The 27,994-nt window shown below is 39.2% G+C and overlaps 1 protein-coding gene across 1 annotated transcript; it reads right to left on the minus strand.

Annotated features, from left to right (window-relative positions):
• enc (encore) lies at positions 1-27,913 on the minus strand. The gene is given in 15 exon segments (XM_068287154.1): positions 1-1,625; positions 1,701-1,803; positions 1,890-4,391; positions 4,460-5,558; positions 7,603-7,908; positions 8,236-8,459; positions 8,533-8,916; positions 8,985-9,068; positions 9,070-9,139; positions 9,198-9,261; positions 9,264-9,338; positions 9,500-10,433; positions 10,436-10,570; positions 12,750-13,393; positions 27,670-27,913. Coding segments are annotated over 14 exon segments (6,663 nt in total). The 5' UTR covers positions 13,371-13,393; positions 27,670-27,913; the 3' UTR covers positions 1-1,563.
• Positions 27,914-27,994: the final 81 nt, after the last annotated feature.

The following is a 27,994-nucleotide window of genomic DNA, read 5'->3' on the forward strand; positions in this document are numbered from 1 at the left end:
TTTCGTTTTTTATTATTTATTATGGTTTCTGTTTTCTTATTTTTGTTTTTTGTTTTTTTTATGCGCTTATAGTTAAACAATTGAAAATTAATTAAGTTTTTGCAGCTTCTTTGCATATAAGGAACAGAATGAAATAAGAGAAATTCTATTTCGAAAGATTATAATATATATATATGTATACATATATATCAGAAATAAAGAATATTATAATAATAATAATAATAATAAAGAAATTATAAATTTAACAAAAAATTATTTCAATAACATATATATATATATATATATACGATGATAATAAACAGATTTTCACAAGGAGAGCAGATGGGGAAAAAAAAACAAAAATAAAATTTATAAGACTCGCTCAGATTTTTCATTTGATGAAGTTAAGAAGTTGGTTGGCTTTTCTTTCTTTTGCATTTTCCGTTCGTTAGTTGTTTCTGTTTCTGTTGTTGTTGTTGTTCTTGGTTTTTGCTTTCGGTTGAGATTTCGAAAATAATTAAAACGCATTCAATTAAACACACCAAAGCAAGACGACGACTTCATATAAAAGATTCATAGATTCATCTTAATCTTCTTCTTTTTTTTTTGGTAGCAGCTTTAGTTTTAGAAATAATATATACATAGGCTATATAATATTTCAAAATTATAACGGTTGACGACGGGATCGATTGGTTTGGGATGTTTCAAAAAGGAGGCTTCGAGAGATTTGAGATTCTCTGGACACTGTTGCTTCGAGAGCTCCTCCTTGCTGCTAGTCTTGCTTAAGCTTGGCTTGACATATACATATATATATGTATCTGAGGTTTCATTCTATTCAATTTTCGTTCATTATCTACTCATAATGTCTCAGTCTATATATGATTATGCATTTAGGAGAATTTGATTGAATTGGATAACCCGATTTAGCATTTTGATGTCCGTATCGTCTCTCAGTCGGCCGTCGATGTTTTATATTGTTTTGAATTAGGAATTAGTTTAAATAATGGCACAAAACATACTCTACACAGCAATCTTCTCTTCCTCTGGCTTCCTGGTTATATATGGTGAAAGAGAAAAAAATTGATTTGCCTCTTGCTGTGGAACAGCATGTGGATTCTATATGTCGTTTTCTTGTTAAGTGTGTCTGTGTTTGCTCAGTTTTTGCGCAGTCCCTGTCACTTGCCACGCCCCCTCTGCTGCTAACGAAAAAAAAAAAAAAAAGGATGTCCAACAACTTTTCCGATCATCATCAACATTGCGCGTGCCTTATGTGCTCCTTTTTATGCTCTGTTCTTCTAATTATTCTTCTTTTGCTTTGTCGCTTTGTTTCATTCTCATTTTCTTATCCTTTCTTCTCTTTTTTTTTTTGTTTTTGTTGTTTTTTTTTTTTTTTTTTTTTTTGTCAACTACTTTATGTTCCACTAGATTAGGTTGCTATTTATATTTATCTTAGGTATGCCGTTATGTTTATGTAGTTTGTGATTTTTTTGTTTTTTATTATTATTTTTCTCCGTTTTTTGTTTTATATTTTCTTTTTTTTTTGTCGTGTTTTTAGGAGGTTCGTATGGCATCCTTTAGATGGCTTTACCGAGGACGCGAACCTTTGTAATTCGGATTTGGATGACGACTTGGATGACGAGGCGGCGCTGGAAGAAAAGGAAGATGAAAAATTACTAAAAATGCTAGGGAAAGGCTAATGGATGGTGGTGAGGCTATCATACCTTGTATCATCATTGTGGCTGGATACATGCCGGCCACTTGAGCCATTTGTGGTCGTATGTCGCTCGAGGGCGAGCGTCGACTGTTGGGCAAGGCCACCGATGGCTAAATAAGAGAAAGATAAAAGAGATTTGAATAGTCAAATGAGGAAGGACTTCTTTCATCTTCTTCGTTTTCATGATTGAACTTACATGGGCAAAGTACGTCTGGCCATACTTGAAGTACACACCGGACGCTGCATTCGGATTATATCCGCCGAGAGCAGCGGCTGCTGCCACACCACTTAACACTGCTGCTGTGGTGGCTTGTTGTGAGCCAGCCGCTGCTCCGGCTGTGGCAGCATTGTGATGCAGCTGAGCTGGAATGTGCGATGCGCGCGGTCCGCCGGCGCCAGACACTGTGTTGCCACCATTGGCACCGCCCCCGCCGCCGCCACCGCCGCCACCACCACCACTCAAGTATATGGATGGTGGCGAGGCATTCATTGTGGCACCAGTGGCCTGATCCAGGACCACATATTGGGTGCCCAAGGCGGAAGCTGCAGCAGCTGTTGTAGGAGCGGCATTTGGAGTATTGGCAGAGCTATTATTATTGCTACCGCCGGCGCCGCTGCCCCCTCCAGGTCCTCCGGCAATACTGTTGGGCGAATTGTTGCTGCTCTCGTGACTATTGTTGCCATTACCGCCGCCATTACCGTTGGCAGCAGCACCTCCTGCTCCTCCACCGCCGCCGCCGCCGCCGCCACCTCCTCCACCGCCAGCACCATTGGCGCTGGGTGAGTTCCGTTGCGAGACGCTGCGCCGAAAATCGGCATTGATCGACTTCTGACTACGGAAACTTGCTGCGCCCGCATTTAGACGCACTGGCGGCTTGGCCTCGTACGGATTGCCCGTATTCGATGGAGTGGCATAGCTTGGTGGTGGTCCGCTAATGAGTGGCAGTTGATTGGGTTTGCCCTCGCGCTTGTTCAACGATGCATGCGGCGGTCCGCGATGATGATACGAGGATACCGATGAGGACGATGGTCCACCTCCACCGCCACCGGATCCACCGGATGTGACACCACCACCACCACCACTCAGATTTATGCTGCTAGGCGATGCACGAGGCGTTGGCTCATTATTTGAATTGAGCAATGGAGTTTTCGCTCCCGATGACAGACCATTCAATGGCACTGAATGACGAGGATTATAGCCACCTGGATGCGGATGATATGGCTTGCGCACACCACCACCTCCTCCCGTTGATGGGGGACCGCCTCCACCGCCGCTATTGTTGCGCTTTTCATAGGGCGTATAACCACCGCCGCCCCCGCCGCCGCCTTCATTGCTATTTTGACTATGATAGTAATGGGGAGTGGAACTATTGCTGTGATAGCCTCCTCCGCCGCCACCACTACCTCCTCCTCCGCCACCACTACTGCCGCCTGCACCGCCACCACTGCTGCTGGCACTGCCACTGCTAACATTATTGGGAGCTGGCGGGGTACTGAACAAAGGTGCTTGACGTCCCGGTGCGGCTGGGGTGCTTGGTGCCGATTGCGAGGCGCCACTAGAATCGATTGAACTGCCACCTGCGGGATAGAAGGGTGCCGCTGTGATCAAAGCATGATGTGGTGCCGACTGGGCCGTTGGAGGCGGTGGTCCCGGTTGACCAGCAGCAGCGGCTGTTGCTGCATAGGGAAAGATGTTCGTTGGGATCAAAGCCGTGGCATGCTGAGCCGGCAAGGCATACACATGGGCACCAGCTGCTGCAGCGGCTGCGGCACTGAGATCAGAATTGGTCGCCGCTCCGCCATGGGCTAGTGTCAGTGTGGGCAGCGCATGATATGTCGTTGTGCTGGCCGCCGGAGCAGCAATTAGCTGGGCCGAACCAGCACCCGGATGATGGGCGGCATTGGCATGACCAACCGATGTCGGCGGGTAGTTTGGATTATAATGAATGGAACCGCCGCCAGGTGTACGCTTCATACGTGCTCCACCACCGGCAGCACCGCCACCCATATAACCACTCGTTGTGATCAATGATCCTCCATTGCTGAGCTGTTGCTGTTGTTGTTGCTGCTGCTGTGACTGCTGTTGCTGCTGCTGCTGTGCGCCACCAGCAACTGAGGGCGGACCAGCCGCTGAGGCAGTTGCCAGACCCGGCTGGGCCTGGGCCGGCTGCGGCGGCGGAGCCTGGCCAGCTGAAGGAATGGGTGTGGCAGTCACCGCTTGCGGTTGAACATAATACGGTATCGGATAGTACGGATAGGAGTAACTAATCGGATACGTGGCCACTGGTAACTGCTGGATTTGAGCTCCACCAGCCGGCTCGCTGGAGTAGATTAACGGCCCCTGATAGATGGGCGCACCATTCGGAGCCGCAGCAGCAAACTGAGCAGTCGGATAGGCAGCAGCCGCTGCCATGGGCATCACTGTTGTGGCCGGTCCACCTGGTGTCTGGTAAATGGCCTGGGCAGGTATAAGACTCTCGCGTTGCTGCTGGGCCGGTTCGAAGACAGGTATCATGTAGGTGCCACCGGGCAGCTCACCGCCAGCCTCTGGTGAAGCAAATATCGCTTGTGTCGGCTGATGAGTGCTCGTTGTGAGTTGGAAGAGCGGCTGTGAGGTGGCCCCGGCGCTGCTTACACCGGGCTGTGGATAGGCGGCATAAACCATACCCTGAGGCACCGCATAGAAGCTGCCATCGGGCTAAACGAATAGAAGAGAGAAGAAATATAAATAAAAATCAATGTCACTCTGAATGGATAAAATCTTACCCCCTGCTGATATGTGGCGGCACAGTAGGGTGCTGGACCATTTGGTGTTGTTGTGGTATGGAAAACGGTGGAACCATCTGGAGCCTGAAAGCTCTGCGTATACGTCCAGGTGGTTGCCTTCGGTTCTACCTCGGCCAATTGCCCTTGACTCTGGCCCAGACTCAGACCATGACTGTGACTGTGACTATTGTGATTGTGACTGTGATTATGACTGTGGCTGTGACTGTGGCCATGTCCCGGATTCGTAGGCTTAACCACCTCGCACTGGCTATAAGGTGTCGAACTGGGCGACACCGACTGTACATCACAATTCATCTGAGTGCTACTGCTGCTACTGACCGCTGCTGCTTGTGCTGCTGCTGCTGCTGGCTGTGACATCTCTCTGGTGGGAGGAGCTGCCGTCGATGCCGCAACCACCACTACATCGGTCACCGATGAGCTGGATGGAGTTGCTGCTGATACTGCTCGCGCCTGTTGTGCCTCGTCCACTAGTTGCTGCTGCTGCTGCTCATCTTGGCCGGATGTCAATATATCCATATTGTTATCCTTATCGGCTGAACAACAGGCTGGTATATTTGGACTAGTCGCTTGATTTTTATACTTTTGCACCTCAATGCGATCATAGTTCTTGGTGGAAGTTGATGTGGTAATGCTCAAACAGGCTGTGGCACTGGCCAAACTATCACAATCATCGCCCTTGATGCTGTTGGCATCCACACTCGATGGCTGTTGCTGTTGCTGATCGTTCGAGTAGCCGCCACCACCATCGTAGCCTTCTGAACAGTCCATGCCTGGGGATTGTACCTCTTCGGCATAGCTTTCCGTTGAGCTGCAAGATTGCTCATTGGTGGTGTAAGCCTGCTGCTGTTGCATTTGAAGAGCAGGTTGCAATTGTTGTTGCTGCTGCTGTTGTTGTTGCTGCTGCTGTTGCTGCTGCTGATGCTGCTGCTGTTGCTGATGTTGTTGCTGATGCGGTGACGATTTGCGATAGTTAACATAATTGCCAGAGTTGCCACCACTTGACTGATAATTGTTGCCTGCATGTTGCTGTAGCGCCTGATTGGGCGGCAAATTGGACGGGTCATAATGGTAGATGGAACTGCAACGGAATCATCAAAAAAGTAGAAAAAATAAAAAAAAAACAACAAAAAAAAACATTAATTTTCAATTTTACGAATGTATATACATATATTTATGTGTCTGTATTATTTATATATATATATTGTAAGTGTGTGTGTGTGTGTTGTAATTAAATTTCTCGCTCAGCTTCGGCATGCAAAAAAAAAAAAAAAAATAAATAAACAAACATTAAATAAAGGATAACAGGTTATAATTGTTAAAGGAAATAGAGAGTACAGTCAGCTCAAGCAGCTAATTGGCTGACAGACAGAGTTGTCATATAGTTTTTTGATTTTGCAGTGTGTGGCGACGGCAGCGACAGACAGTATTTGATTATTGTATATATATAAATGTATATACATATATAGATGTATATATATATATTAAAAAAAATTAATTGAAAAACAACAACAACAAATGGCGAATGCAAAATGCAATTAGAACGAACAACAATTAGTTTAAGAGACGACAACACTGGCACAGACGATAAATACATTGATTTTTATATATATAAATGTTTTCCTATTGTGTGTGTGTTTCCTTATAGTTTTTCTTTTGATTGATACACGCAGCAATTAGTTTAGTTATTAATTAGGTGATTGTAGGCGAGAGACAATAGCAAGCGGGAGTGACAAAATCAACACAAAACAAAATAATTATGAATGAGAACTTCGGTGTGGGTGTGATTGGGTGGGTATTAGGTGTGTGTGTGTGTGTGTGTGTATGTAGTGTGTGTGTGTTTGTGTAAGTCCTGAAGAGAAAATGGCAATGATTATTTTGTTTGGTTTGTGTTCTGCAGAGATCAGCTACGATTTAGTATATATATTATACATATACATATATCTATATATAATTTATGTTCGTTCAGCTGTTGCTGCTGCTGGTTGCTGATTGTTGATTGTTGATTGCTGATGTTGTTGTTGTTGTTGGTGGTGGTGTTGGTGGAGGTGGTTGGTGTCGAGAGTAATTTAATTGAATTTTGTTTTAGGCAGATAATTTACAAAAACAACATCAACAAGTTTTTGAAAATGAAATAATATATATATTCCCAAACATAGCATATATATATATATAAAGATATATATAAATATTATTTGGTAGATAAATCAAACATTATTATTATCGTTATTATTATTATTATTATTGAATTTGTGAGAAATTGTTGTTATATATAGCGGAAAGCAAACTTGCAAAGCGTTTTTCGTGATTTGCTAGTGGACAGACATAATACCCTAAGAAACAAGTTAACAACTGAATGATTAATTAAAAAACAACAAAAAATAAATAAACTAATATTAAAAATTTAATTGACTTTATGCTTTTTGTTTTAGTTTGAATGTTTCTCTATGGCCAACAAGGGGAATGCAAAGACACAAAACCTAAATGTACATAAATCATACAAAGTATGTAAGTTGAAGTCCAAATAAATATTTTATATGTTATTATTATTAATTTTAATCTTTTCTACAATAAAGCACCAGCTGCTTCTTTTGGTTCATATTTTAAGTAAAAAGAAAAGGATCCAAAGACGATTTAGCACAAAGAAGTCTTCGCTGGACAGTAGAATAGATATTAAGTTACTGTGACTAAGGCCTAGCTAGTCATTCTTAAGATTTAATTGATTTGAATTTTGCTATATTTTCTCATTCTAAGTTTATTTATTCATTTGCACTCCCTGATTATATTTAATGTAAACTATTTCAACTAAGTAAATCAAAAACAAATTATTGTAATAGAAAAACATTAAAGAGTATATGAAGAGCGAGAGAGAGATAGAGATAAGAGAATCTTTCTTTTCTATAATATTTTAAAATAAAAAAAATTAAATAAATTATATATCAAAAGCATTTATGACTAATCATAATAATAATAATTTTCAATAAATTTGTTGTGGCGATGTCTTTTGTTGTTGTTTTTTTTTTTTCTTTCGAATTTTGTGTTGTTCATTCTTTGTATTTTGTTTTTTAGTTTTAAAATTTGTTTTTTTTTTTTTTTTTTAGTTTAGTTTAGTTTTTGTAAATTACCCGTCTGCATTGACAATTGGTTGGAGGGTTTGCGGATCAATGAGGACGCTGCCAAGTGGCACATTGGAAATGTCTGTAACGGCCCAGACGAGTCCCGATGCGGAGGCGGAGTTGTTGTTGTTGTTGTTATTATTGTTGTTGTTGTTGGACGTTGTTCTTGTTGTTGTTGTTGTTGTTGTATGGGATGGTCCTCCTAAACGATTGGAGGTGGGTTGATTTAGCTCCGGCGTCTGCCTGTCGCTGCCGTAGCCGGTAGGCGAGGGCGTAACGGAATCGGAGCGCACGGATTGGGTGCGTGTCTTGTAGCTGGGGTAAGGTAGGTAGTAGTAGTAGGTTGTTGTTGTCGTTGTTGTGGTGGTTGTTGTTGTTTTTTATTATTATTATTATTGTTGTTGTTGTTGGATTGAATTTTTAATGTTGTTCGTTGGTTGTTTGTTTGTTTGTTGTTGTTGTTGTTGTTGGGGTAGTTGGGGAAGGGAAGGTAGCATACGAAAAATGTTTTTGACAATTTTATCAAACAGTTTTTTTTTTTTCTTTGGTTTTGTTTTCTTTTGATTTGAAGCGAGCGAACGCCTCTTCTTCTTACGGATTGTATAATGGTATTTGTGTAATTTTCTGATTTGATTAACTTACCCGCTGCTGGAAGGTGAGAGACGCCATGGCGTGCTAGTGCTGCCAGTTGAGTCCTGCTTGGTGAATCCGCCGCGTCCGCTTTTGTTTGAGTTGGTTGAATCGCCGCGTGGCAAGGAATTACCACCGCCCGGTCCACCAGCACTTGGCGGCCCAGCATAGTTGCCAAAATTATGGGATTTTGGTACAGCTCCGCCAGATCTCATGCCATCCCGTGATTCCGTTGACTGAGAATTTCGCAAAATGAGAGTTTATTAGATTAATTTGTGTAGGAGGAGGGGACGGAATGTTGGATCATACATTTTGCATTTGCAGTATCTTGCCATTGGGTCGCTTGGGTCTGGGCGGTTGTTGTTGTTGTTGCTGCTGCTGCTGTTGTTGTTGCTGCTCCCAGCCACCATAGCAGTCATCTTGAGGGCCATCATTACTACTACCACCGCCGCCGCCGCCGCCGCCGCCACCATAGCCATCTTGATTGGCAGTGCGACTAAAGATACGACTACGCGCTCTATCATAATCCTCTTCACGCTCCTCAAAGCTTTTGGCCTTGCGATCCAACATAACCCGTTCGGGACAAAGATACGGAGACTGACGCACTTCATCGAAACTGTGCGTATCTCGTTTTAGAATTGACTTGCGTGCATCCTCACGATGATCGCTGCGTACCAGAGATTTGAAGCGTATCTGTAAAGATTTTGATTATTTGAAATAAATCACACATAATTCTGTCAAATCATTAGATCGGGACTAACCTCTGGTATACGTGTACCCTTGGTTACAGCCACAATGACACACTGTTGCGTCTCCGTATCCACATTATGCTCCATGCCAAAAAAAGGCCGCTGTGCGATGAATCAGCATACGATTGTATGAAGTAGCCGGCGGAAAACGATACTCACAACCGCGTCTAAAAAGAGAAGAGATTAGATTTCAGATAGATCAGATCGTTAACTCTTTCTGCTTACCCATTCTCTTGGACAAATTCCATTAGATCTTTTTCAATTTTCAGCAAAATGTGTCTATCCTTTGATTCTTGTTTAACGTATCACGAAAGAACATTAACAAATCGGTCCCACCATAGTCCGTATACTGTTCACTCGAATTCTCTGATTGATGAAAGACTAGAATTAATTTGGGGGGAGTCGTGAGCCGTGTTTATAGGTTTTTTTTTTCTGTATTTTTTTTTTTTCTTTTGTGTTGGTTGCCTAATATTCTTTCGTTTTTTGTTTTGATATTGTTTTTTTTTTTTTTTAAATAAGAAACTTACCACGCGATATGAAGCCCGATGTATTGTTGCTCGAGTTATTTGAATTGTTCACATTGTTATTTGCCATGATATTGGATTGATTATTGACAATGAGATTGCTATTACCGCCAGGACCAGCACCACCACCGACACCACCGCCGTTGCCACCACCGCCAATATTGACGGCAACACCGCCATTGCCACCAACTCCATCAATGCTGCCCGATGAGCTGCCACCAATGTTCTTCAAACGTGGTTTGGTTCCTTTGGAATTGGTATTGGAGCGATGCTTTTTGCCGCCATTATTGCCACCACCGCCAGGGCCTCCTCCACCACCGCCACCACCACCTCGTTGATCATAGTGATAGGAATCATCATCGTGATTATTGCTGAGATTGCTGTTTTGACTGGACATCTCGTGACGTTCATGGCGCTCATGACGATCGGCAGCTTTGTAATTCATTCCTGAACTATAGATAAGTGCTGTGGAAGAGTTGTTGTTATTGTTGGTGTTGTTCTGGTGATGTTGTTGTTGCTGTTGTTGCTGTTGCTTACTGTTGCTCTCTAATCCATTTACTTTCATATCGACCACAAACTTTTTGCCATTGTTGTTGCTGCTGTTGTTATTACTATTATTGGTATTGGTATTATTGTTATATTCCATACCGCTGCCATTGCTATTGGTGCGATTATGCTGTCCACCAGCACCACCACCACCAGATTTCTTGGGCGGCGTTAATTTGGGGAATTCAGCCTCATTGCTTAGAGGAACATTCTGTGGAGGCTTCGATGGCATTTGCAACTGTTGCTGCTGTTGCTGTTGACTAGTGACAATCACGGCGGGCGTTTCCATCAGCGGTGAATTGCCGCGTCCAGTTGATTGTGCTTTGCTGCTGTTGTTGTTGTTGTTGTTATTGTTATTGGTTATGGCATTATTGTTGTTGTGCTCATGGGGGCATCACCCTGGAGCTGTGGTTGCGTTTGCTGCTGCTGCTGCTGCTCGGAGGCAGCTCTTGGCGTTGGCGTGCGTGGCGGCGATGTGGACTCACGCATGGCATGGCTTCGTGTTAGATGTTTGCCCTTCATATTACCCTGCAACATGGATGAAATAGAGAAAATGTTAGTAGGAGTCTCTCATGGCAATTAGTTTCAAATTAGTAACCACAAACGATGAATGCCAAAGTTGACAAGCAAAATGAAAGTATAACCAAAAAGGGCAATGGCAAAAGACTGATGCAATTGTTGGCTCATTAAAATGTAAAACAAACGAGTGGAGTCTCCTCGCTTTCCCTATTTTTTTTTTTTTTTTCTGACTTAACGATCCACAAACAACAACAAGCACTATACACACACACACACACATGCCAATAGGGGAAAATCCATAAGTAACTAAGTAGTAGAAGAGCCTGTCCTCCTCTCTCTCGCTCTCCCTCTCTTTTAGACTTTTCGTTGCCGTGCCAGCCAGCCCCACATAAAAATGTTTCACGGCGTCGCCTTTTGACATTTTTCCCCACATTGAAGGACAATATTTAAGCGACAGGCGCGACAGGCAACAGCCAGCCAATCATTCAATCAGTTTTAGTCAATGAGTCAGTTCATCAGTTAACCTGGCACATTAATTTCACTTGTTGTTATTGTTATTATTGTGTTATTGCTGCGCGCTTGGGTTCCTCATTGATTTTCTTTTTGTTGGAGTTGGTAACTGACATCATTAATCAGTCGAGTGTCCTGCTCACTTGCTGCTTGCTTGCCAAATGCCAATAATGGGGCGAAAATTACCACACACTTTCAGATACAAACTAATCTAACTAACTGACAGTCAGTCAGACTAATGATTAAACAAACAAACACACCAACTAACTAACTAACTGTTAAATAAATCAATCGATTTGGAAGCCACTACACAATGAATCTAAAACCTAAGGTAATGTGATTTAGTACATTGAGATAGTAAACGAAAATAGTTCTTTAAATACACATAATATTAAATATTGATTTATTTTGGTAAAGTTCCTTAGATATCTTCTTCTACTCCTCATCCTCTTAATACATGTTAAGAGATTCTTGAAATGAAAGGAAAACTCCTAACTAAGATGTGATTCTTTCGAAGCAGTTAAGTAAAATATGTATTCAAATGTCAAAAAGATGTCCCTTCAACTTCGTTTCAATTCGCGTTCTCATTGGATTTCCCCTTTTTTATACAATTTGCAACTAGCAATTTGTTGCATACCCTCAAGGGCACAAATGGGTCGAGGGGCGATAAGAAATTCTATTAAATTATATGTATATGCTTGATGCAATTTTGAACTTGGAATTGGAATTGCTTTCCAAGAATCTCAAAAACTCAAAATAAACAAAGCATTAACAATGTATGTATGTGTCTGTATGAGTGGTGTGTGTGTGGGTTTGTGTTTGGGGGGGCTAAGAATTACGATGGGAAAAATCAATAAATCGACCTTGGAGCGACAAAACGCAGCCAGAAGCAGCAGCAGCAGCAACAGCAACTGGCAGAATGAAAATTTGTACCGAAAAAATGCTATCGCATTGGACATAAACTATGATGACGATAAATCCTGAATGAACAGTTAACCTACCACCCGCTCACACACACCCACACACACATAAACCTTGAACTCTAGGGCTTGGTGTCTGGGGGTCTGAGGGCTGTGTGTGTGTGTGGTGCAATCAGAGACACGTTTAACCAATTTGGGTCGAAGAAGAACATACATCGGGAATTTCCAACAATTTCAATTCGCAGAATTGCAATAGAACAAATATCAACACCCCGCACACATCTCTGCTCACTCACTCACTCTCTCTCTCTCCCTGTCTCTCTATCAGTGAGTATTACCAATACCATTCTGAATCCCATTCCCATTTGCACTCCCATGGCTCTTGCCTGATGACCTGACCCAGTTTGTACACATTTTGGGCGTGTATCTCTGACTGCATTTTCTATGTACAATGCATTTCAGTGGCTCTGTGTGTGTGTATGTGTGAGCGAAAGGTGAGAGAATTGTTGAGAGCTGCTGCTTCTGCTGCTGCCATCGACTTGACCTGACCTATATATGTATATATACTCTGATATAAGATTGAACTACACAAATTGTATATTATCGAGAGTGAGAGAATGAGAGTGAGAAAGAACACAGAGAGAGAGAGAGAGAGAGAGAGAGAAACAGAGCGAGAGAGAGGGAAACTGACGACAGCGGCGAGCCAAAGTCAAACAAACAGATGATGATGAAAATCAGAAATATAAGTGTAAACTTACGCGTCGATTGCCAAAACTATTTTGACGTCCCAAATTGGCAGCTCCACCTCCTTGTCCGCCACCTACCAATGCGTTTGTATGAGAATCTTCGCTGTTGTTGTTGCTGCTGCTGCTGCTACTGTTGCTGCTGCTGCTGCTGGACACTGCTGTTGTTGTGGCTGATGACGTCGCTCCTGTCTGGTTAGTTGCTGGTGATGCTGCCGGGGCCGCTGGCACTGCTGATGCTGGTATTCCAGGCGAAGCACCGGATGACGACGCTGATGCTGATACTGATGATGCCGTCGATGATGTAGATGATGCTGACGACGATGTTGATGATGACAGAGACGATGATGATGAGGGTGGTGATGTCGTCGTTGTGGCTGCTGCTACTACAACTCCACTTCCTCCGCCACCTCCTCCTCCTCCTCCTCCACCAGCAACGCCTCCGCCGCCACTACCGCCTTCTCCTCCTCCTACTCCTGCTCCTGCTACTCCTGTTGAATTTGAGGCAACAGCAACGTTGGCACTGGCCACAACAACAACGGCGGCTGCAGCAGCCGCTGATGAGGCAGAAGCGGCAGAGGATAAATTGGTTGGAATATTTGTAGCAAGGGCTACTTGAGATTTTGTGGAACTCATAATCACAGTTTATGTAAAATGTACTGCAAGAAATAATGCAAAAGAAAAAAGAGAACAACAAAAGTTGCAGAAGAAAACAAAAAACAAAAAAAAAAAGCAACAAAGAGACGAAGAAAGTAAGAAAACGGGAAGAAAAAGAAAGGAACAAAGTTATAGTTTTTTTTTTTTTTTTGTTAGAAATCAAATTAATTTAGATATATATCTTATCTTATTTCTTGACCACTTATCACACGATATATGTATATGTATATACATATATACAAAGTGGTACTAAGCATACAATGTATGTATGTTCTTATTTATAAATATATGTATTATAAAAATGTTGTTATTCATCTTGAATATATAATGTCCGCTTTGGGATGTGGTGTGTGTGTGTAGTGTGTAGTATGTAGTGTGGTGTATACGCTTAGCAACATCTTGAAGCTATTAGCCTTATATATGGACCAACATATTCCCATCACGTACATCAACTTTAGTTTTATTGTATCGCTAAGAATATGAATTTCTAAAACGCCTCTAAAAGATTGATGACTCAGAAGACATAAGATTGTCTCAAGAGATTCTACTCACAGGACATACATACGAATTATGTCCTATATGCATTTAGTTTAAAGTATTGACGGAAAATAAATTTGTAGTTAGCCCAGTTTAGCCCTCCGCCAAATGTTGCCTATGGACAGCATTGGTTCTATAACGTTTTAAAACATTCTTTGAATAAGTTCAAAATGACTTGTTATCAAAGTTTCAAAGCCGCCTAAAGCCGCCCCTTAGACCACAATGCACAATGAAATAAACCACAAAAAAAAAAAACCATTAATTCTAAATAAAGATGTGTTTTTTTTACCTCAGTAAGTATATGTGAGAAAAACTATTGCATTTTGGTTAAACATCTTAGGATCCGAATTCGGTTTATTTTTCAAGTTGGTTGGCAAAACTTTTTCACGTTGACTCTTTCTTTGTCGCTCGCTCTCTTATTTGTTGCTACTTTTTACAGATCCTTTAAATGTTGTTGTAAGGAGGGCGACCTCTTGTCTCCTGGTATGTCTTTTTTGTTTTTGGTGGAGTTACTTAAGTTTTTGTTTTATTTTTCATGTGATTCATAAGAATTATTGCGTACGAGTCGAGTTTTTTTTTTTTAGGAGTATTATTATTTTTGGTTAAGTTTTCGCTTGATTTTTGGTTGGTTGTTGTTGTTGTTGGTTGCTTTGTTTAGAATAAAATCATTTTTGTCAAAAATATGCGGCAGTGCATTTCAGAGAATTTGTAAAATATAAATACACTCGACGCATGTTTCCGGTTCATTTGGTTTTTTGGTTGTTTTTCCTTGATTCTGTTGGGGGTTTTCCTTTGGAGGAGGATTTTTGTTTTTGTTTTTTTTGGTTTTTTGTGCGAGTTAAATTTAGTAGATTTAGTTTTATAGAGACAAGGCTTAGAGGTTGCTTTTTGTTTTTGTTAAATATATATATATATATATATATATGTATATAGTTATTGTTTTAGGTTGTTTTTTCTTTTGTTTTTGTTTTTAGGGGTTTATTTTTTTGTTGTAGAAAATGAGACACAAAAAAAAAGTCAAGTCGAAAACGCAAGTGTTTTTGTTTGTTGTTTTTTGTTCTTTGCTTTTATTGTTATTATTTCTAGTTTGTTTTTTTTTTTTTTTTTTTTGTATTATTGTAGTTTGTAATTTAATTAAAACTTTAGTTTTATTTATTTATTTTTTTTTTTTATAACATTGTTTATCACATTTACACCATATCACCGAAAAATCACAAGCTGCACATCCCTCCCCCTGACACCACGAAACTAAAAACACAACGGAAAAAACAACAACTTTTCTATGTCCTTTTTTTGTCGTTCTTATGCTTCGTTTCGCATTGATTTTGGTTGGTTGGTCTTTTACACTTGCAATTTTTACTTAATTTGTTTAAAATTATGTTTTTTTTTTTTTTGTTTTTTTTACACTAAACACTTAGGTGGCTAAATTTCTATAATTATTTTATATATATATATAAGTATATTATATATATATATATATATATATATATATATGCCGTATGTATATGTTGTATAGTTAAAAAAAAAAAAATTGTAGTTAAAGCTTTTATTTTTTCCTCCTTTTTTTTCCTTATTTTATTTTCTTGTGAAGATTATTTCTCTTTTTGGTTGGTTTTTCTGGTTTTCTTTTATATATTTATTTATATATATATATATAGTTATTATATTTATTATTATTTGTTTTTCCTTTAGTTTTTTTCTTCTTGGTTTTCTTTTTTTCTTTTTGGTTATTCAGTTTTTGTTGTCTATAGAGTTCAGGTTATATGAGGATTTCTTTGATTTGTTGTTTGTTGTTTGTGGCACACATTTTTCTGCTGTTAAAAGACGAGTGAAGAATAAAGTTTTAGGGCTTTCCGCACACACACACACATACAGAGCGAGCTACAGAGAGATAGAGCATGAGCATAACCAAAAAGAGTGGGAAAATGATATGGAATATATATACATATATATATGTGGATATATTATATAGACACGCACACACACACTAATAAACAAAATGACCTTGTTTACGATTTATTTTGATATTCAAAACTGCACGAGAATTGTGGAACACTGAGTGCTGAGAAATGAGATGAGACACGACTATAATTCCTAATGAGGAATTTGCCCTTAGGCAAAAGAAGGGTGAGTTCTTTATATGAAGCTCTCTCTACATCTCGCCCTACGTCTTTGCCTCCTTTCTTTATCGCTCTCTCTCTCTCTCTCTCTCTCTCGACAGTTATCTCTCCCTCATCAAAATCTATCTTTTGCTCTATCAGTGTATCCTTACTTGTCCTTGCTCACATTTCTAATAAATTTATATAGGTATGTATGTAATTATGTTAACATCTTTGATTGCTACAATTTTAGGTAAAAGAAATTCTTGCTGAACCAGTCCAGTAGAAAGAAGGAACGACTTCCAGCTACTCTCTATGTAGATTTTTGATCAGCGGTGGGCGAGCGCACACCCATACCTTCAAAGGTGTCGAGCAGTCCTTTCACTCGACACTTGTTTATGTCTGTTGCATGCAGCAAACAACAACAAATGTTGATGCCCAATTTCAGCGATCTTAAGATCTTAAAATTGTAATAATCGAAAGGAAATGATCATCAAAATCAATATACATACTTATTTGCCCTTCAAGGACATAGGGTATTTAGGGTAAAAAGGGGTTGATGAACGCAAAAACAAAAATTGCCTAAATCTTTGATATTCATCTATTCTATCTTTGGTTTGAGTTGAATGGACTTTATAGGCGATTTTTATGCATTTTTAATGAAGAATATATAAAGAAATACAAATTTGAGATAGAAAAGAGGGAAGAAGCTGCTCTTTTATGTGAACAAGGCAATGGGGAGAAGTTTAAGTATAACAGGAGGGGGGAAGTAAACAGCGAAAGGACAATAAAATTAAAATAAACGTTTTTCACTTAAGCCCAATATTTCTCAACATTTTTAAGCAATCTTAGCAAATATATGAAAATTTTTTTGAACTGTTCTAAATACATACATATATTTGTCTAGAGCAATAAGAAAGAAGTTATTGTGTTTTTAATTATGTCTAGAAATATTGATTTGTCCTTTTAGTCCTTCTATTTCAGCATTGGAAATGAAAATCAAAATGTTATTCACTTTGCGTTTCATTTCATTTAAATGTCATGACCATTTCGGCAAGGCACAACAACTGAGGAAAATCACAACAAAGTTCCCTCCTCCGAAATCAACTTAAGCAAAATGCCATGTCAATTGGCAGCTCTTTTAAATTAAATATATTTTCGTTTTTGCTTCCTTTTATTTCAATGTTTCATATTTGTTTTTTGTTTTTCTTTTTTTCTCTCTTTTGGGAAATACCCGCGAAATATGCGAAAAAAATACACAGAAAATGTAAAAATCACACAAAATATGATTTGGAGAAACCGACCGAAAAAGAGGGAGGAAAAAAGTAGATTTAGAGAAACGGGGGCGAGAAAATTGTGGAAGAGAAAACACGAGAGCAAAAGGCATGCAGCCAGGCAGCCAGTCAGGCAGGTGATAGAGAGATGACGTAGCCGCTTGAAAAAGAAACACGCATACGACATGTGGCACACGACCAAAGACGATAAACGACGATGACAACAACACGACGCAACACACACACACACACACACACACCGACATCTAAGAAAATGAGGCAAAGTTCGCCAAAAAAAAAAAAACACCGAATTTGGGACAACAGTCAGGCAATTGCATTTTCAATGGAGGGAAAAACAAAAAACCAAAAAAGGAAAAAAAAGGTTGCAAAAGGGAGTACAAAACTTTTTTCCTTACAACAATGACAACAACACCAACAACACATTGTGCATGTGCGCGCTTTCCTGGCTAACTTCCTTCTACTCTTAATGTGTTTACAGCAGCAAACGGTAAAAGCAGCTGTAAAGGTCTCTAAGAATGAAAGAAAAGCTTCTCAAACTACGCTAAGCCCCCATGCGGGTGGGAGGGGGGAGCCAGGAGGACAACAAAAAGTGTTGCGGCTAGCCAACTGAGAGCAAAAAAGACAAAAAAAGAGAGCGTCATGCAGGATGGAACTGAAACTGGGAGAGAGACAGAGAGAAAGCTCTTAAAGCGCTTGCGTGGGAGTAAAACAAAAAAAAAAAAACAATTTCGCGTGCCTGCACTTTTTTTTTTTTTTTTTTTTTGCTATTGAAGCTTCGAACAGGAAGTTTGCCGCGATGCATTTGCTGTAGAAAAGAAAATTGTCGAAAGAACTATGTATGTATAGTATGTATGTATGATAAGTATAAGGCAAGGGATGAATTTGGGGCGCATGTGAGCAGAAGAAGAAGAAGCAGAAGAAGGGGAACAACAACGACAATAACAAGAGCAACAACAAGTATAATAATAATAATAATATGTACTTGTAATTTGTTGACATGTGTTCTCTATGCATTTCTCACGTTTGAGGACTTTGCTTGCGTTTTTGTGTCAGTAAATTTTCTAAACGACACGATAAATTGAAAACCAAATGAAACGACACACACAACCAACACACACACACACACACTCTCACACACTAAGACCCAAATCAGCAGTGGAAGAAACGACGAAACACTTCGTTCTAAATATCTGTGTGTGTTTGTGTGTGAAAAACGTGTATCACTCTGACTGTGTGTGTGTGTGTGTATGTATAATACACCAAAAAAAAATATACAAAAAAAAAAAGGAAAAACACACACACACTAACGAATGAAGAAAAATTGTTGCTAAAGCAAAAATTTCTCAAATATGAAAATAAAACATATTTTCAACTTTAATTAAAAACACTTTTCAAAAAACTTTCTTAACTTATAAACAGACAGAGAGAGCGAGAGAGAGAGAGAGAGAGAGAGAGAGAGAGAGAGATGGGAATAGCATAGGATTTTCCTTGATATCTATATATATATATTTTTTTGTAATTTTCAGTTAGGGTTTTCTTTTTTTTGTCGATTATTGGTAGATTGTTTTACAGGTACTAGGTATACCATCTCGTCGTTCTATTCCGTTTCGATTCGATTCGTTTCCCTGGCCTAACTCACGGGCTCTGCTATAGCGCGCTGCTCTCTCCTTTTTTTTTTTTTTTTTTTTTTTGTAAATTTTCCTTTTTCCTTTTTAATGTATTTTAGTAGTTTCACACACACACACAATCACTCACAAAACATACACACACAGAAAAAAAAAATGAATAACTGTAAACTAGTAGATGAAAACTATTAGTTCTTGTTGTGCGGTGGTAATGCCCACTGAAGATGATGCCTTTTCCTTGCCTCCGTTCGTTTGCTTCATTGTGAAAATGTATTTTTAAGCTGCTGCTGATGTTCCGCTTCTTCTTCTGCTGCTGCTGCTGTTGTTGTTACTGGTGCTGTTCCTGCTGTTGTTGTTGTTGTTGCTGTTGCTGCTGCTTGTGGTACGACGTATACGGATGACAATGACAACGTTAGCGACGGCTGCGACGTTAGCGACGACAACAACAAGAAGCGCTGCGCTCCGCTGGCAGACATTATGGGAACACGACCGAATGGATACTGGGCCATGGCATGCGAAAAGTCCATCAGTAAAAGCCTCACCACACAAGAGATATACGTATATATGTATACGTGTGTATGTATGTATGTGTGTGTGTATATGTATGTATATATATATTTATATATATTCTCCGATTTTGGTTCTGATTCCGATTTTCTCTCTCTCACACTTCCTCTCGCAGAGTGTTCGCTCTCCTCTCACGGTGTGTGCGTGCTTTTTCAGCAAACAAACAAAATTGAAAAAAGGGTGGCAAGGTAAATGTAAGACAACAGAGGGAGAGAGAAAGAGAGACAAAGACAGAGAGAGAGAGGGGGAATGGAAGTGGGTGAGTGTGAGAGAGCAAGCGAGCGTGTGCGTAAAAGCTTTGCGGAAAACAGGTTAAAGCGTATGGTATTCCCTTTCCGAATTTCTCTCTCTCTAGCTGGTTTATTCTCTCTTTCTCCGTCGATGTTTGTTCCTTTTGCTAATGTCCCATGGCCCAGAGGTAAATTGCTCACGATTTGTTTTTGCTTTTGCTTTACTTTTTTTTTGTTTTTGGGGTGGCATTTCTTCGCCTTTGACTTCTCTCTCTCACACACACATACACACGCTGGCTCTGTCTTTTTCCTGTTGTTGTTATTATTGTCATTGTCCTTTCTGGTGCGTAAGTTCGTCTTGTGACTGCATTTCATCCTTTTACCTATCTATCTCTATACATCGTTCTGTGGCTTCCTACCATACCAGGCCACAATAAGACCTTGGACATAATATACATACATACATATGTGCATGTACATACATTTGTCCTATCTATGTATGTGTGTTATAATCAAAACAGGAATTAAAAAGGAACTTTTCGCAATAAAACTTATAAATTTCTTTACAACTTCTGAAAGTAAAGACTCGATGAAAGGACGAAAATACAAGAGAATCCTTTACGCTTTTCTAAGAATCTTGTTATCATCGAACTGCTATTATTTTCTATCTGATTTCACCCTCTACAATCGAATAATAGTTCAATAACAATTAACTATTGCCATTAAAAGTGAAGATCGATATCTATCAATTTACCAATGTAATAAGTTTATATTGAGTTCTTCTTACCATCTTTCTTCTTAGCCTCTTCTTTGATTCGATTGCAATTAATATCACTTTATCAGTTTACTTTGAATTTTTGTTTAGATTTTTACTATAATTTGTTTGATTTAAAAAGCAATCGATTGCTGTAAGATATATTCAACTTATACATACATAGACATGTATTCGATTAAATGACGAATATACAAAAACAAAAAAACGAACGAACAGCTAACTTCGTTATTCGTTTTTGCGATGAAACTACTTTTAAAGTGGGTGGAAAATCAGGCCCAAATATAATTCAATTACAAATCATTTTGCCCATCACTGACCCAAAAAAAAAAAAACAAAACGAAAAACTCTGAAATTGCTATCAATTTAAAATTTCTCTCTAGCGCACACTTTCCTTCCCATCCTCCTCTTCCCCTCCCCCAGTTTCAACCCATTTCTTCCTGGGGCACATTCCGTTGCATATCTGTCAATTATGAAACTTGAAATTGCATTTTTATTCCTGATGGGATATGCAAGTTTTCTTCTTTTTACAATTTTTTTTTTTTTTTTTTGCCCTTTTCAGGCAATTGATGGTGAATGCATCCATCATAATGATTATCATCATCATCATCATCATTGTAAAATTGTATAAAGTGGAGGCAATAAAAAAAGAAAAAAAGGAAAGCTTTTAGTATTTAATGGCTTAACTGTGAAATAGCAGGATATGGTGGAATGTGTTAAATGTCAATGGTGGTAGTTGAATTGGGGATCTACAGAAGGGTAAGGCTAAACGAAGTAGTCAAAAATAAATCGAGAAAACTAAAATATATACATATGTATATGAGGGAGCGTGTCCTAGTTACTCTACAGATATTTACCTCAAAGTATGCAACAAAAATTTGCAGCGTATTGACAACGTCCAACAAAGGGGAATTAAATTAAACATTTAAATATTTGAGATTTCCGTTGAATGGTTTATTAATTTACTTCGATTAGGCACTAAAACTTATTCACCCTCTCTTTCCCACTAGGACTATTGTCGTCTGTCTCTGTCACTTTCGTTTAACGAATGCTTGCTCAAGGGTTGGCAAACGCAAGGCCTGGGGGGGAGGCGGCGGTGTGGAGGAGGGAATGGACCCTCATCATTAAAGCTGAGAGGAAAATGCGTTTTCCCTACTACTACTACTAAATGCGTCGTAATAAATTATTTATGCAAATGTCAAATTGAGGGAATGTGTGGAATTGAAACAGGACAGGACGACACACAAGAAGGCGCTAGCGAATTGAAGCCGTCAGCTTCATGAGAGGACACTTACGAGCGCGCGAGCGAAAGAGAGGCGAACACACACACACAGAGACATACACATACACACAGAGAAAGAGAGCGAGCAATACTGATGGCTGGGGACTGTTGCTATAACGGTTAATGTAATTGCATATTCGTGAATGTCGCGCCTTGTTGCAATTACGACATCTTATTTGGGTCAAATGCAAAACGAGAGAGAGTCTTACAAAACCAGAGAGAGAGAGAGAGAGAGAGAGCGAAAGAGTCGACGAACGAGAGTAATCTCTGCGAGAGAGCAAGCTTGAGCTAAAGTAACACACGTGTGAGCTTAAAAGCGCAACGACAAAACGCATTTCGAGGCCAAGTACTCAAGCTAGCCTAGTGGAGTCTGCTCTACTATTGCATCTGTTCGCCTCCTCGTCGTCGTCTTTGTCATCGTCTTCGTCTTCGTCGTCGTCGTCATCGTCGTCTGTCACTTCCTGCACTTCGATGTTTTTTTTTTTTCTGCAAGATGAGCACGAGAATGAGGAGCAGTAAATGTCTCGAGTGGGTGTGGCCTGGCCCTAGCCGCGACCTGTCCCGGCGGCCAGCTCTGACCTGTCCGTGTAAATGTCATCCTTCGTGTATGACCATCTCTTGCCTCCTGTCCTGATCCAGTTAAGAGACCTCAAATCAAAGTTAACGGCCAATATTATATGCTCTGTCCTGGTCTGCTGCTTAGCTAATCTAATTAGGCAACAAATGTGTGTGCTTAAAGGCAAAGAAGCTAACACTTTACACACATTCTCTCTGTCAGAGATTCCTTCTTTCCTGACATCTCGTTTTATTTTGGGTTGGGTTTGTAGTGTTTTCCTTTTTGCTTTTTGCTGTTTTTGATGGCGCAATTAAAATGCTAAATGTTTTATGGTACGGCCTGTGGGGGGTCCTTTAATTAATTCGTCCGTGTCGTGACGGCCATGAAAGGTGTTAACAACAATAACAAGAGTCAACAGCAACAACAACAACAATAAACACACAGCTTAGTCAGTGAAAGCAAGGACACTTTGGCACTTCCTTTCACTTCTACCGCTTGACCCAGAGACAAGAGACAAGTAGAAAGTCTTCATTTAAACGACGCGTGTTGAGGCTAAAAATCTAAAGTCGCCTTCTTCTTGTTCTTCATCGTTTGCTTTACCACCCCCCACCAGCACCCCCCTATATTGTATACATATGACGTCCTCCGTACATTTACTATGCAGTTCTAGGATGCCCTTTTTAGCATCCTACCCCGGACACACCATCACCTTTGTATCTGGTTAGCTTCGCAATCATGTTGGCTTGTATTTTTTACGCTGACACATGAAGAAAAGTTTGAGGCTAAAAGCCTTAAGTCAACGCCAGAAGGAGGAACAGGATGGGGAGAAGGAGAGGGAGGCACCATCCCGTCTATCCCCCCACCATCAAACCCAAACCAAAGAGTAGCATAAAACGACAAGCTAAGCATAACAGACAAGCAAACGAATTGTGCAAAAAAGCAAATAGAAAATGTTACCTCTAGGCAACACAACTGCGAGATGTCCTTTCATTGTCTTGTTATATGAACAAAAGAAGATAAGGTAAATGTTAAATAAATCTATTGAATTAATAAACAAACAAAACAAAGCACTTTAATAAGCCTTTTAAAATGCTCTTTAATATTGATAAAGTTTATTACAAGTCTGTTTCCATTAAAGAGCCTTAAAAATTTTATTTTCTTTTTTTACTTAACTAGTTTCCACCTTCTAGTTAATAAATTAGTAAACTTAAAACAGAAAATTCGTAAATTTCAGCTAAGAGTCACTATAGTTCTTCATTATCATTCCAAAAGGTTTCGTAATGCCAATATGGCCAAGTTTTGTTCCCTCCTCCACCTGACCACTACATTCTTTTCTCTCTCTCTCTACATACATATCATACTCTTTCATATGTACATTTTGTCATGCAGGTATGAAAATTCTTGTTGCATACACAAAGGGGCACATGGGAAAGGGCATAGTCAACAACACAAAATGCTTGTTAAAGTAGAGAAACAGAATGAAGAGGAGAAGGAGTAGAAGCAGGAGCATGAAGCAGTCCATTTGATTGTTGTCTACGCCTTCAGTAGTAGTTCCCTCCAGATTCTCTTTTAACTTCTGGGAGAGCGAGAGGGAGACGGAAAACGAACGAGGTAGAGAGACACCTGCGGGAGTTATGAAATATGCAAAAAGCATCTGTCAAACCCAAAAGGCGGCTGGGCTGGCTGCATAGAGAATTCACTTGGCGGCACTGGGCCAATATTCAGCCAATGTGTGCGCCTTGATGTGTCTCATATAAAAATCTACATACAAACATTTGTAGGTGCATTAAAATCAAAAATCACAATGTAAACGACCGTAACTGAATGAATGTCTCGTGTCTTTCTCTCTTATCAAATCAAAATCAAAAGAAAATAAAAAAAAAACGCCAAAAGAATTGAAAAATTATATTCAAACATTGTATACATTGTATTTTTGAAATGAAAATCGAAATGCCATGCGAAAAAAAGGCCATAAATTAATTTACACAAATTCTCTAGATTCCTCTTTCAGTTAAAGCAGACAAGTGCAACATACATAAGAAAAACTTAAATTTTCGCACAAAAACTCACAGTAAAAATTACAAAAATCACAAAAGAAAAACAACAAAAAAAGTGTAAACAGAAACTCATCAAGGAACAGACGACTCATAGAAGATACAGAGCAGAGAAGAAACAGAATAGAAGAACACAAATCGAACGAACGAAGCGAATCCGAGCGCAACAATAATAACTAAAAACAAACAACGACGACATTTCGTTTATAGCATCATCATCATCATCCACCTCGATCAATCTGAATGTATATATATAATATATATATATATATAGAAGACAATAACAACGCATAGTGTCACATAGTGTGGCACAACCAGCAGCTGGCTGCAGAAGGGGCAACATGAGGAGAGGGCAACAAAACGCGTGCTGTCGGTTTTTATTTAGTTTTCAGTTTATACTGATTGTTAGTTTGTTCTATCTGCAAACTGATTGTGAGTGCAGGTTTAGTTAGTTAGTGTAAATATCGATGGCGATATTTTGCGTACATGCCACATACAGTAGACACCTGGTAAGAGAGAAACTATTCAATAATTCGCAAACGATTTGTCTAGGATTTTCAATTAATTAATGAATATCAAAGCATTGGTTAGACAACAAAATATGAATTTATTTCAAATGTGTAAATAATGTTGGGGGAAGGATTTCGGATTTTCGGATTGCCGGATTTCTTCCCCCAAAATGATGAACTAGGTAAATTAGCCACTCAATAAGTAAATAATTAACATTAAAAACGACTTCTCTCAGCCTCATTCTAATTTGTCGCTAAATTTCTAACACCATACTTAGATTTTTCTTTTATTAATTGATCTTTAATTATTTTGTATTACTTTTTAAAACTTTTGACTTAGTTTAAATTTTTTAGCCTAGTTTACTTTCTTTAATTTGCGGATAAATTAAAACTTTTCTTAAGCCAGAAATAAAACATAACAATCAAGTAAAAGAAAAAGCGACAAATTGTTGTGGGTATTTCCTTGTTAGAGTCCTATGTATAAATCGATATATGTATGATCCCAAGATTCCAGCCCCGAAAAACACTCTACATATAAGGCAAGCAAACGTATGAAAATATGCCACAGATTGTTGAAAACTTTCACCGAAACAAAGACTAAAACTACAATATATCCATAACTGATACAGACTTTAATTGCTTAATGAACATTAATCAAGAATGAAGCTTAAGGAAGGGTGTGACTAAGGAAGAGCCCACAGGAAGGGCTCCTTAAATACAGTCATAGAAAACAATAAAACCGGTATCAACTGATCCCTTTAGGCTTAACGCTTAAAATTAGACTACAATTTACGAAAAGAGTTTCAGAGTGAAAATTAACTAAGATCATCTATAGATAGATAAAAGCAAATAAAAACAACAACAACAACAAACGCAATAAGTAATGGTCGCTCCCAATTTTGCCCGGGATGAGTTTACTTTTGGGTGTTCAAACACCAAACTGACGACATGATCACGAAGACGCAACCAATGTAAAAGAAACAACAACAGCAGACAAAGTCGAAGGAGATGAATGTGAATGTGGGTTGGGGTTGGGATGGGGGCAACATTTGCTGCTATCTTGGTGGCGGCCCGGCCTGGTCGGGTGATTCGCAAAATAGATTTTCAATAAAAACCCACTCGACAATGGCGGACACACACACACATACGGAGAGAGAAAGATAGAGAGGGAGAGAGAGAGAGCCATTTCGAATCTATTTTAAACACAAACAAAAGCAGCATTTTTATAAATCGAATAAACTCGCAGCACTAAAAAAAAAAAAAAAAAAAAAAATGAGAGCCACTAAAATAATAGACCAAGAATTGCCATGGAAGAACCTAAAATGGGATAAAAGCCAAAGAAAACCGCACAGGGTATCCTCATGACTTGGAATATGGCAACCAAAACTATAAAACTTTTCGTTACCTTTTTTTCCATAATAATTTATTTAAACCTTCTACAACAACACAGAGCCTTCTTAACTTAACTTCTTCTCAGAGGAATAACAAAGAAATTTCTGGAAAGAAATTCAATTAAAAGAAAATCCTTCCTTAATCACAGAGGGCTTTTGAATATATATTCAAGCTTTTTGTTTGTTTTCCCTCACTAGCATTTTGTTTATTTTACACAAAACGTAAAATTTATTGTTTGTGTTTATTTTTATTATTAGTATTATTTTTGCTTACTTTTTTGTGACTATTTGTTTTTTGGTGGTTTTTTAAGTTTTAGACTAAACCGTGTAAAAATCAAAATCCATTCGAAATTCTTTCCTAATCATGGTGCAAATGAGCAGCAAACAGCGGACAACATATTTAAACGAGCGTCTCGTTACCCGGACCTATGGGAAGCAGGTGCTCCTCAATAATTGGGAATCTGAACGGTCAGCAAGTAGCCAAACCAGCAATGGCATCCTGCCGGGATTATCACGATTGGATAAATGTGAGCAACACGTTAGCGAAACGAAGGCGAATTTCTTGGCAAACATTTATCGTGATAAGTCAATCAAGCGAAAATTTATACAACAATTTTTGGATATATATCGCAATAGGATGATCAATCAGAGTTCTCATTTAAAACTGATCCCTAGCCCGATATATGTATCAAAATAATTTCACATCCATCAATACGATAGTATTTGATCTAGAGCCGAAACGTTGGCTACACGACCAGCGGACCGCAACATGCAACGCCATACCAAAGCATCCAAAGGATTTAAATTTGGTTAAGGATTATGGAAGTCAGACTAGAACCGGTGTACGTAGGCGAATCAAACAAGATATAGAGGAATCCAAACAGATGAGTGGTGGTTGCATGGCGACCACCTATCAGACGTTCTGTGGCGGGATATCAGCTGGCAATAATTTGAGACTGAAATCTTCTCCTACTGTTCCTTCTGGTGGCAGTGGCAATAATCAGCCGGGTTATACGATGGCGCAATCAAATACGACTTGACATGTTAAATATTGTATTACATATATGTTAATATATATATATTATATGTACATGTATGTACATAATGCATATGTATGTATATTAATGTGTGTCGTCTAGCCGACACACGCACACACACACACACCCACAACCCGCTCGCTCCTGCAGCCGCAGCGTTCTTTTTTGTGCAAAAGATTTTTTACAAAAATGCGGCGACGCAAGAGGGAGGGAAAAAACATAAGGAAAAAATACATACATACATATATTTAAATATATACATATATATGTATATAAAAAACGAAAAAAAAAAAAAAAAAAGATGGAACCGGAGGAAAAACTCACCATTTTCATTTTCAGTTCTGCTTGCTGGCGGGCGGTGCAATTGTTGTTGTTGTCAGTACGGTTGCAGTTGTTATTGGGTCTATTGCCTTTAGTTTATTCAGTGCTTTGTAGCAGCAGCTGGTGCTGCATTTAACTCGCGGCCTTTGTATGTTTATAATTTCCACAAAGAAAATATATTTACCGAAGGAACCGATAAAATTCATCGAAAATGCAACTACCGGTGTGACCAGATCGGTTTTACAGTAAAAATACCGTACATCCAAAATAACAAAATCACACTTGCAAAAAATACTAAATACGCTAGACAAGCTAAATCAAACGAAAT

The sequence above is a fragment of the Drosophila tropicalis genome, unplaced genomic scaffold, assembly GCF_018151085.1.
Source record: "Drosophila tropicalis isolate 14030-0801.00 unplaced genomic scaffold, ASM1815108v1 contig_463, whole genome shotgun sequence".
Taxonomy (NCBI): Eukaryota; Metazoa; Arthropoda; class Insecta; order Diptera; family Drosophilidae; genus Drosophila; species Drosophila tropicalis.